Genomic DNA, 12070 nt, shown 5'->3' on the forward strand with positions numbered 1-12070 from the left:
TGGAGGATAGGGTCCGATCAAGTGATAAGGAGATGCATTCCTGACTGGGATCAGCGGGATGTTTTGACCCACTGCCATTCGTTAGCATGCGGAGGACATTTCGGGTCCAAGAAGACGGCTAGGAAGATTTTGGATAGCGGTTTTTATTGGCCAACCCTCAACAAAGATGCGTACGAGTTTTGCAGAAGTTGTGAGCATTGCCAACTGACCGGTGGAATATCTGCCCGGGATGAAATGCCACAGGTACCCGTAATAGTTTGCGAGTTATTCGACATATGGGGAATGGATTTCATGGGGCCTTTCCCTTCATCCTATGGGAATCTGTATATCCTAGTTGCTGTAGACTACGTCTCCAAATGGGTGGAAGCCAAGGCCACAGGCACGTGTGAAGCCAAGGAAGTGGCCAAATTCTTAAAGAGTCATATCTTCAGCCGATTCGGTGTGCCCAAAGCGATCATATCCGATCAAGGTACACACTTCTGTAATCGCACAATTGAAGCTTTAATGAAGAAATACGGTGTGCACCATAGACTATCCAGCCCTTACCATCCGCAAGCAAATGGTCAAGCAGAAATCTCTAACCGCGAAATAAAGAAAATTTTGGAGAAGACGGTGAACACTTCTAGGAAGGATTGGAGTGTAAGGTTAGAGGATGCTCTCTGGGCGTATCGAACAGCCTACAAGACTCCCATAGGCATGTCCCCTTACCGGATTGTCTTTTAAAAGATGTGTCATTTACCAGTTGGAATCGAGCATCGAGCATACTGGGCAGTACAGAAAGTGAATATGGATGTTACAGCCTGTGAAGAGGAAAGGAAGCTGCAACTGCAGGAGCTTGAGGAACTTAGATTGGAGTCATTCAATTCCGCCATGTGGTACAAAGAACGAACTAAATTATGGCATGATCGAAATCTGAGGACTAAGGAGCTCCATGTTGGCCAGAAAGTACTACTCTTCCAGTCAAGATTGAAGCTTATGCCAGGGAAACTCAAGTCCAAATGGACAGGACCTTACATCATAACTACACTCCGGTCCAACGGGGCAGTAGAAATTTCAGGGAGTTTTTCTAACTCTGAACCTTTCATAGTAAATGGGCATAGGTTGAAAATATTCAGGGATAATAGCGAGGTGGGTGTAGTGGATGAAATTCCACTACAGCCACTTACATCGGTTTCATACTGATCAGTAAGATAGGAATTTGGAATTCCGCGCGGCCAGTTTCCCTTTGAGAATAGTATGCATATACTGGCCAAGTTGAATTCCAAATTACCTAAGAAAGTTGTAAATATTGTAAATACGTAATTAATATTTGCACGCTAGATAATTCCTAAAAATCCAAAAAAAATATTTTCGGGCCTTAATTTTAATTTGAAGTGCGCATTGACCAAAGGATTGCTTATCTGGTGCTATTTCAAAATGTTATTTAAGTGCCCATTTAAATTAGTCTCTTTTTTTAGGCAAGTAGAGGAGGAATTATGGAAAGGACAAAATTTTGAATTAAAGCTTGTGCAGCTTTTGCAGGGTGACAGCAAGAGAAATGGCGCGTGAGCAGAGGGAAAAGACGCGCGGACCAATCAGAGGCCAGCAACCTCAACCGCCCTTCCCGTCTGAAACGTCGCGACCGGCTACCCCTGATAACCGGTTACAACCACCTGCAACTACTCTCTCTCACCCGAATTAAACTTACCGTCCCAACACTTTTCCCTCACAAACCCTCATTTTCAATTCGCTTTCAAGAAATCCTTGTCCATCTCTCTCGCGGAAACATCATTCTCAACCCTCAACCCTACCTTTTCACCACTAAATCGCAGATTTCCACTCATGGGGAAGAAAGCTTTCGCCCGGAAAATCAAACCGCGCCGCCAAGAAACCCAGGAGGCGCAACCACAGCAAAATCCACCGCCACCAGCACCGACCGCTCAGCCACCACCTATGATTTCCATGGATGCCATGATGGCATTTCTTCGTCAACAGGACCCTACTCGGGACTGGACGGCGGCATTGACTGGTTTTGATCAAATGGAGGGCGTAGGAACCACACCCAGTGAACTCCCGCCTGCGCCGGACAGTCATGCAGCAGATTCAGTGCCGAATTCGGCAGAGCTCGACGCTATCACCGCACATTACGACTCTGACTCTGAGGAGCGTACGAAAAAGTCGAGTCAAGGCAGGACAACTCCGGAGGGGAGCGAAGGAACAGAGAAAACGCCCGCAGCGGAGCCGGTAGTTCAAGAAGTGAGAAGGCCGGAAATAGATTTGAATGAATCGGCCAGAAAACAAGGCCTAATGACAGACGAAGAATTTGACTCGATTCTGAACAGGGTCAACCAGAGAGAAGAGGACACTGCACCAATGGCTGAGGGTCTAGACCTCGCATTGGGGGCAGTAGGAAACAGGGAGAAAGCCACATCAGGAGACATACCGGAAGGCCGCCCTTCCCAGTTGGTAGGAGGGGAAGGAGAAGCACCGAGTAAAGAAAAAGAGCCCGTAGACCCCCGAGTAGAAGTAGGGGATGGTAGAATGCAGGTAGGAGAGGAGGAAACAACTGCAGAAACCAATGAACCAGAACCGGTGGCACCTCCGGTAGTGAAGCCCAAGCCCATAAAGCGGAAACTGGTGGTGAAAGCAGACCCCAAGGCAGACTCGCCCAAACCGCGGAGAATTTCGCAGAGATGCTTGGGAAGGTGGGCAGCTAGTAGGGATCAGCCGAACACAGAGGCAGATCCCGTGGAAATCTTGAGTGAAGCTGAGGAGGAAGCCAGGTACCAGATAGAAAGAAAAAGGAAAGGAAAAGCCGTTGTGAAGAACAAGCCGAGTACCAAAAAATCGCGTACCGTGAACACAGGCATCGTGATCACTGAGGCTGACCAGAGGACCCCATCAAACCGGCAAACACAGAGTGACAGTGAATATGAGATCAGTGAAGAATCTGAATCCGATAGCGATACGACCATGGAAGATGAGGAGTACAAGGAGCAGCAACTCCCTAACGATCATCGGAAACTATTGCATCCACCTGCAGAACCACTCCGATATAAGCGTTGGACGGTGGAGCTCACAGATGACGTGGTGGAGGGGATGCAATTTTTTGACTCCAAGGAGCTCCAATCCATCTATCGCACCAAGAACGCAAAAGGCAAGAAGGTTAAGTATGGAAAGGTAATTCATCTCCCCTCGTTAGATGAATTGAAGGTTCGGGAATCGTTTCTCACCCTTTTCCACGAATTGGGTTTTGAATGGCTGTTAAGAAATGAGAATTTGAATGTTCCGGTCGATTTGGCCAAAGAATTTTTCGCGACCTTTCGATTCAAGGTCACAACGGATTTGGATGTAGAGTGCATCAGTTTCAGAGTATTTGGAGGAGAGATTAGGATGAATATGATTGAATGGACTGTTCGGCTAGGGATATGCAGTTTGGAGGAGGCCATAGGGCCCGAGTGGAGAGATAGGGAGCGGGGGATTCCCCGCAGGCATGTGGACTTTTAGCCCCAGGTAGCTTGGGAAGAGCTTACTCACCCCGGGGCAGGACAGTTTCAGTCCACCATCTCCCGATCTATCCATCTCAACGATCCTAATCTACGCCTGGTTCAACTCTTCTTGGGTTACAACCTTTTAGGACAGTCGAATTCGGCAGTCCGGACATCGATGACGGAATTGTATCTTATGTGGTGTGCCAAGAGAGGCAAGAAGTTGCACTTAGGGTTCTGGACTGCATACACATGTCACCTCATCGCTACCCACCCAGCACGGAATATTTCCCTCTGCCATATATTGGGAATCTTTGTGAGAAACAACGTCACCGTTTCAGAGGACAAAGACTTAACCCCCTTGACGATGGTGGACGCCCCAGGATTGTTTGATACCCCCCTATTCATCCGGACGAATGCGGTATACATGAGGCAAGGCGTGCCACACTTCTACGCGATGGGAGAGGAAGCTACACCCACTGCTCGGTTGGCAGCAGCTCATGAAGCACCGGCACACGACCAGAGACAAGAGGGGATGGAAAAAGCTGTGGAGAAGATAGCGGAGGGAATCAGACAGATAAGGGCAGAAATGATCGGATTGGCATCGGACCAGGAACAGCGTCAAGCCAGAATGGAGAAGGAAATGGATGAAGTTAGAGAGGAGAATAAGCAATTGAAAGCAGAGATGGTCAAGCTAGCGGCAGTGATGGAAAGGATGTTGGAGAGATCCGCAGAGCAGAAGACATTGGCTCAAAAGCAAGACGCTATGGAGACGTTAGTGACTACTTTGGGAGAGGAAAACCATCGATTGATCACGGAGATGGGCCGGATGGCATCCGTGATAGATGTGTTGTTGGAAGAAGTGACTAGCCGGAAGAAAGAACAAGCTACAGGAACAAGCGGCCATGGAGGCCAGGACGATGAGACCCACCCACCAGAGACAATGATAGACGAGCCCGAGGAAGAGAACGCCGAGGTGCCGGCAGCAGCCGAGGAACCGGTGAAGGAGAGTGAGGATCACACTGGAACGGAAGAGGAACCCCTGGAAAAGCAGCCTACACCACCTGCCCCACGGAGGAGCAGGAGACTTCGCTAAGACCACCCCCATCTGACCAGTTAGTTTTTCTTTTTATTTTCTCGTTTTTAGCTTTTCGTTTTAAATTGTGTTTTGTGTGTCTAGGTAGTATAATTTCTGTTTGTGCGCAAACCCCGTTCATAACACTTAGCCTATTCTATAGTCTAAGTGTGAGAAGTTAAGGGTTTGTCTTTTGACGCATGTGTTGTGTTTTCTGTTTTTCGTAAGCATGATTGACGCACACTTAGTCCGTTGCACGGCCTAAGTGTGAGGAGTTTTGTATATATGTGTGTTTTGTTGGTTGCTGTTTAGGTTTTCAAAATCTCACACTTAGCCTATTCCATAGTCTAAGTGTGAGAAGTTTTAGTTTTAATTTGTTGATTTTGTCTGTTTGTCTATGTGTCCATCATACTGGCCATTACCTTTTCCACTTCACAGCCCTATCTGAGGGCAGACACTTGTGAAGTGGGAGGGGGGACGCAATGACCAGTATGATGAGTATGTGTATATGTGTAGTTTTTGTGTTCGTGCTTGTGTTAGTGTCCTGTTAGGTTTAGTTTTTTTTATTTTGTGTGTTGATTGGGCTTAAAACTCAACCGTCTTGAGCTGACGGTGAAGGGAACTGAGGGAGATAAGACGTGCTGGAAAACCGAAACCACCCTCCCTAGTACCTCCTAGTCAGGATAGATGATGTGAGTATGAGAGAAAAGCCCATACTTAGAGCCAAGCGCGAAAGCCCTCTTAAAATGTGAGTTATAAGCTTTAAGTGGAACCACTTTCCACATATATGGAAAAGAAAGAGAGGCTGCCACAAATTGCCTAGGATGAAGTGACCACGGGTAGCAAAGACTGAAGGCAGTAGGAAACCCCCCATCTGAAAAAAAAAAAAAAAACCACCCTTAGAACCTTTTTTTTTTCCTAACTCTTTTACCCAGATAAATACCCCTAGCCACTGGGACTGTGTGTGTGCAAAGCGTGAGGCGAATGAAGCCTACTGGCCAGAAAAATGTACAAGAAAGCAGACTCCAGCTGGGCAAGAAGGTTCGGAAGAAATCGACCAGGGAGTTATCCTGGGTCCACAAAAAGAAAAAAAAAGGGAGAAGAAGAAGGGATAAGGGTGGCGAAGCCACATAAAAAAAAAAAAGAGAGAAGAATGTGGAGAAAAATGGTCAGAAACTTGACCACAAAAAAAGAGAAGGAATAAGGGTGGCAAAGCCACAAGATGATACTGAACAGTTGGAGACCCAAGCCAGAAGCGCCAGCTAAAAAGCAACTGATCAAAAGCCTACAGCACACAGTTCTCCCGCATTAATAAAATAGAAATTTTGAAAACTTAGAGCCTTAGGAACATCTACCCCAAAACGCTGCAACCCAATAGCCCCATTACAAGCCTTTAAGTCCTTCAGTAGCTGCACGTGAGATCTAAGTCCGAAGCAAGTGTGGTTGAGCATATTGAGAGAATGCGGTCCTAACATTCCTGGTGAGGTATGAGAGACCGAGTGAATCTAGTGTTTGGCCGAGAGTTTGGGCGATCTTGACAAACGGATGTACTGACCAGGAAGGAATGGGGGGGTGGCAGGAGTTCAAGGCTGTCTAAGGCTGGATTGCACCAGATCCCGAGGTAAGGGATGGTTGACAATATAGCCCAAATCTTTGTGTTTCGGTTTTATTTGTGTTTGTGTGTTTGTGTGTCTTTTTCTGTGTTTGCCCAAGTGTTTTTTCTTTGCGTCGAGTCTAGTTTAGGTAGAGTCGGTCAGGGGAGTAACCAGGCTAGAATTCGACTTATTCGTTTTTGTTTGATCTTCACGCTTGAGGACAAGCATGTGGTAAGTGTGAGCAGTTTGATAAGTCGTATTCTAGGCCTAGGTTACTGGTCAGTATGATGTGCGTAATTGAATTATATCTGCAAAAACTAGTTGCTTAAGCGTGCAGGGTAAGCATTCTAGCCAGTAGGCAGAGTTTCAGACACTTCAAGTGAAAAGGGCGTCAGGACGATTACGTACTGACCAGTATACATGCAAATATGGCTCGAGATGGAGAAGGAGGATAGCTGGGACTGCTCAATCACAATTAAGGGCAAAGAAGTCATCTCACCGCAAGGTCTTACCCTAAAAATCAAGGGTAAGCCTCCCTATAAAAGGAAGCCACAAGGGGGAATCGAATCATCATCATCACTCTTAGGTAGAATTCTCTCGGAGTTCAGTCCTTCATCCCAGTCCAGAATCTCATTTCTCGCCACTGCCATGGTCACTTGAAGATTTAGATGTTCCCGAAATTCCAGATCGTCCGTTCCAGCCAGCAAGACCGTAGCTTAGAGATTTCATCGCTCGGAGTGGCGAAACACTTTTATTCGCTTTCGTAGTTTAATTTACTTGCTTTCTTTACGTTGGATCTTTTGTTGCTTTTGGATATTTTCTGTTTTGAAGTAACTTGTGGAAGATCCGAACGTGTTTATGCTATGAAGTTGATTTCCGTTTCGTATATTGTGTCATTTTCTTTTCCTTTCTATTTCGCCTAGTTAGCTTAGATCTAAGGTTCCTTGGTGTTTTAAGTGCTGAAACTTTCCTTTCTTTGTTTCCGTCAAAATTCCTTTAGTTAAATGTGGAACTATTGATCGTGAGTGAATCGCTGCATGTGAAGTCTTGTTTGAGTTCGTTTTCGTTTTCCTGCTGACCAGTACGCGGAGTTGCATTTTCTGATTTCAGATTTGGTGTTCTTATTTGTGGATCTGTGTTCGCGAATTGATAAACTGTGTTTCCGTGTTGAATCTGGAATTATTTTCTGATTTTAGTTTGTGTTGTTGAAGAAGATGATGTCCCTGTCTAATGTTGGGGACCACTTTGCTTTTTAGATGCTTTTTGCTTTTTGTCCTTTACTTTTCGTTATAACCTGCAGATCTGTCAGCCTAGTCACCTTGACTACCACTACCCTCTGAATATTCTGTCTAGCCCAAAGTAGAATCCCGTACCTTCCAAATATTTCCTGTTACAAAAATGTCTCCCTATTTCCACGTACACAGCTGCACCCCTACACTCCTTTCCCCATTCTAGTCAGTAGGAAATTACCTTTAAGTTCTTGCCTAGGTAGAGACTCAACTAGAGCGTGGTAGCTAACCAAACCATCCAGAATATCACCACAATAGTTTTAACGCACCATCTCTGTGGGATTCGACCCTTACCACCACTATACTGATCAGTAGAAGTGGGTTGAGGAATATTTGAAACCAGGGTCTAGGCTTAGTTAGGATCTCTATCCTGACCAGTAGGATATATCCTTGCTTGAACGACACCTAAGTACCCTGAGGAGAAATAGCATCGTTTCAACAAGTATCCACTTTTGTTTCCTTATGGGGAGGATGGTTATAGAGAAGATATTGGATTTTCTAAAAATTGTTCTTCTTCATCGACCGATAGAAAAAGTATTAGTCCTAAAGAATTTTTTTCCTTCCGCTTACATGAAAGAATTTCTGAGTATTCTATTCTTTTATTTGGAAGGCGATTGTTTCAGCAGTTTGTCGTTGATGCATACACGATGATTGAGACTGGACGTCTTACTTTTGTACGAACCCATCAAAAAAGGTTGCTGGCTGAATTGTATAGTGGTCTGGCGGAAGCTGTTCTTCGTGGTGAGACAGATGGTTCAAGGCATGGGAAACGAATTATCTTGCCTTCCAGTTTTGTTGGTGGAGCTCGATATATGGTTCAGATTATCAAGATGCGATGGCGATCTGTAGGTGGATTGGGTACCCAAATTTGTTTATTACCTTTACGTGCAATCCTAAATGGCCAGAGATATGTCGATATCTTGCATCTAAGGGCTTGAAATCAGATGATCGTCCTGATATTATTTGTAGAATCTTTAAAGTCAAGTTGGATAATTTGATAAGAGATCTTAAGAGTAAAAAAATATTTGGAGCTGTGAAAGCAGGTATTTTTAAAGACCTTGCTTTCAAATATTTTTTAAAGTTGTTTTCGAATAAGTAATTTAGTAAAATTATTTTCTGCAGTTGTGTACACAGTTGAGTTTCAGAAACGTGGATTGCCCCATGCTCATATTTTGTTGTTTTTAAGCAATGAGGACAAACAGCCTAAGCCTCAACGCATTGATGAGATTATTTCAGTTGAACTTCCCGACCAAGTAGCTGATCCTCACTATTATGAGTATGTGAAAGAATACATGATGCATGGGCCGTGTGGTGTCGTTCGAAAATCGTCTCCTTGCATGGTCAATGGACGTTGTTCCACATATTTTCCCAAAAAATATCTCGCGGTCACAAGCATTGATGAAGATGGCTATCCTGCTTACAGACGTAGAGATAATGGTCGTATTGTTGTGACGGATGGTGTGCCCCTAGATAATAGATATGTTGTTCCACACAATCGTTATCTTCTTATGAAGTATGGCGGTCATGTCAACGTTGAGTGGTGCAACCAGTCGCAATCTATTAAGTATTTGTTTAAGTATATAAATAAGGGTTATGATCGTGTGACAACTTCTTTTTTCCAATCTGGTGCGGATGGTGTTGAATGATGTACTGATGAAGTAAGTTTGTACTACGATTGTAGGTATATATCGTCTTGTGAAGCTGCTTGGAGAATATTTGGATTTGAAATTCAATACAAAGATCCTCCTGTTGAAAGATTGAGTTTTCATCTTTCAGATCAACAACATGTCATATTTGATGAAGCAGCTGACTTGGTTACTGTTTTGAATCGTAAGACAATTCATGAAAGTAAGTTCTTGGCTTGGATGGAAGCAAATAAGATATATTCTCAAGGTAGGGACCTCACTTATGGTGAATTTCCTACGAAATTTGTATGGAAGAAGAATCACTGGGAACCTAGGAAACAAAGATATTCTATTGGAAGGTTGTTTTATGTTGCTCCTGGTTCTGGTGATATGTATTATCTCAGATGTTTGTTAAATATTGTTAAAGGAGCTTCTTCCTATGAAGACATCAGATGTGTTAATGGCGTTCAGTATGCTACATTTAGAGATGCTTGCTTTGCTTTAGGGTTGTTGGATGATGATAAGGAATATGTTCATGGAATTGTGGAGGCTTCTTTTTGGGCTTCAGCTCACTCTTTGAGATTGCTGTATGTGAGTTTGTTAACATCAGAATCTATTTCACGCCCGGATTTTGTTTGGCAAAGTTGTTGTAAACAGTTGTCCGAAGATGTTCTTTATAGCCGTCGAAAATTAACAAATAATCCTGGTAAACTATTTTTTAATTATTTTCGTTGCACTTTTGTTATGTTATTTATTATTCATTTTAATTGACAAGTTGACAATAATTCTATCAATGTATTTGTAATTACTATAGGTTTGATCTTGAGTGAGGATGAAATTCAGAATTTTGCGTTGGCAGAAATAGAGAAGTTGCTGCAGAATCTTGGCAAAACTTTGCGTGATTTCCATGGTTTGCCGTATACTGGTATTCAGTATTTTGAATCATGTGAAAATAGACTGATTATTGATGAGTTGTGTTATGATCGCGATGTTTTAGCAAGTGAATATTCGGAATGTATTTCCAAATTCACTGACGAGCAACTTTGTGTGCATGACACTATAATGTCGTCTGTGTATTCTAATGATGGAGGAATATTTTTTGTTTACGGGTATGGAGGTACTGGGAAAACTTTCATTTGGAGAGCATTGTCTGCAGGGATTCGTTCGAAGGGCGATATTGTTTTAAATGTGGCGTCAAGTGGCATAGCATCTTTATTATTGTCGGGTGGTAGAACGGCCCATTCTCTGTTTAAAATTCCCATTATTGTGAATGAAGATTCTATGTGCAATATTAAACCAGGTAGTGCACTTGCTGAGTTGATTGTGAGAGCAAAGCTTATTATATGGGATGAAGCTCCAATGATTCATAAACATTGCATAGAAGCCGTGGATAGAACTTTAAGAGATATTATGCGTGTATCTGATCAATTAAACATGAACAAGCCGTTTGGTGGAAAAACGGTTGTTTTCGGTGGTGACTTTAGACAAATTTTGCATGTTGTTCCTAAAGGCAGTCGTCAAGATGTTGTGAATGCTACTATTAACTCATCTTATCTTTGGAAGAGTTGTACAGTTGTAAGGCTGACAAAAAATATGAGGCTTTTGAATGTGGAAAATGTTGATGAAGCCTCCAAATTGAAAGAATTTTCCTCTTGGGTTGCTTCTATTGACGATGGTGTTATTGGTGGTCCAAATGATGGGGAAGTGAGTATTCAACTTCCTGCTGACATTGTTTTGTCAAATTCTGGTGATCCTCTTAGAACCATTGTTTCAAATGTCTATCCTTCTTACATGATTCCTGAAGAATTGATTAGTTGTTTGCATGGTCGTGCTATACTTGCTCCTACATTAGAGGTAGTTGATGAGGTTAACCAATTCATGATTTCTTTGGATCAGTCTCCAGGTCGTGTTTACTTAAGTTCTGATAGTAATTCAAAATCTGATTTCACATCAAATGGTCTCGCTGAGATACATTCTGTGGAGTTCTTGAACAGTTTGAAGTGTTCTGGTACTCCTAACCATGAATTGTTGTTGAAAGTTGGTACACCAGTGATGTTGTTGAGGAACATAGACCTGTCAAATGGGTTGTGTAATGGCACAAGACTGATAATTACACGATTAGGTGATTATGTGTTAGAAGGACGGGTATTGGGTGGCCATAATATTGGCCATAAAGTGTTGATTCCTCGAATGTCCCTAATACCGTCTGATCCGAGATTGCCTTTCAAGTTCCAAAGAAGACAGTTTCCTTTGACTGTGTCGTATGCAATGACCATTAACAAGAGTCAGGATCAATCGCTCTCTCATGTTGGATTGTTTTTGAGAAAACCTGTTTTCAATCATGAACAGTTGTATGTTGTTATATCAAGAGTCACAAGTCGTGAAGGTTTGAAGATTTTGGTGTGTAAAGATGAACAAGGTGAAGGCTATGGTGATTCTACTGTTAACATTGTTTATGTTAACATTGTTTATAAAGAAGTTCTTCAAAACTTATGAACCTTGAATTTTTGTTGTATTAGTAAGTTTCTATTTAAGAATATTGTGTTTTGTAATGAACTTATTTTACTATTGTCTTACGTATAATGTATGTATATAAGTATCATTATCTCATCCTTATTATGTACTATATTTTATTTGTTCATCTCATATCTGCGTTTCAAATGCATAACAATTTTGTGGTATATATAAAGAGACACTTATGTATTTCTCTGGATATTTATGATGTGTTTTTTTTTACAAACAACAAATTCTCTGTTTGCAAGCATAACAATACAAAAGTTAATCATGTGAATTTTTTTAGTTCATTTATCGTAGAACCTTTTACAAGTTTCATGGCTCGTGCATAGCACGGGTAGTAAAACTAGTTTTAAGTAAAGTAACACTTTAAAAAAAATAATTAATTAAAACACAGGTCTATAATAGGAAAAATGACATTATATCAGTAAAATTTAAGTATATTTATGTTTTCACTAAAAAACACTTGGTCACATACCTTCCGATCTGAGAAATTGATATATGA

General features: G+C 42.3%; 1 protein-coding gene across 1 annotated transcript; it reads left to right on the top strand.

The window, feature by feature from the left end:
- The first annotated feature begins 2520 nt into the window (after positions 1-2520).
- LOC121754618 lies at positions 2521-11547 on the top strand. The gene is made up of 6 exons (XM_042149946.1): positions 2521-2684; positions 8037-8284; positions 8332-8469; positions 8549-8990; positions 9108-9757; positions 9866-11547. Exons 1-6 carry the CDS (start codon positions 2521-2523, stop codon positions 11545-11547), a joined length of 3324 nt encoding a protein of 1107 aa, XP_042005880.1.
- Positions 11548-12070: the final 523 nt, after the last annotated feature.

Source organism: Salvia splendens, chromosome 11, assembly GCF_004379255.2.
Source record: "Salvia splendens isolate huo1 chromosome 11, SspV2, whole genome shotgun sequence".
In the NCBI taxonomy this organism is placed as follows: domain Eukaryota; kingdom Viridiplantae; phylum Streptophyta; class Magnoliopsida; order Lamiales; family Lamiaceae; genus Salvia; species Salvia splendens.

Excerpts from the sequence above, each read along its gene's own strand:
- LOC121754618 (XM_042149946.1), top strand. The coding sequence starts at position 2,521 with ATGCAGGTAGGAGAGGAGGAAACAACTGCAGAAACCAATGAACCAGAA. Across the intron at positions 2,685-8,036 it reads TCGCAGAGATGCTTGGGAAG|GCGATTGTTTCAGCAGTTTG; the intron begins GTGGGCAGCTAG and ends TTTATTTGGAAG. Across the intron at positions 9,758-9,865 it reads AAAATTAACAAATAATCCTG|GTTTGATCTTGAGTGAGGAT; the intron begins GTAAACTATTTT and ends TAATTACTATAG.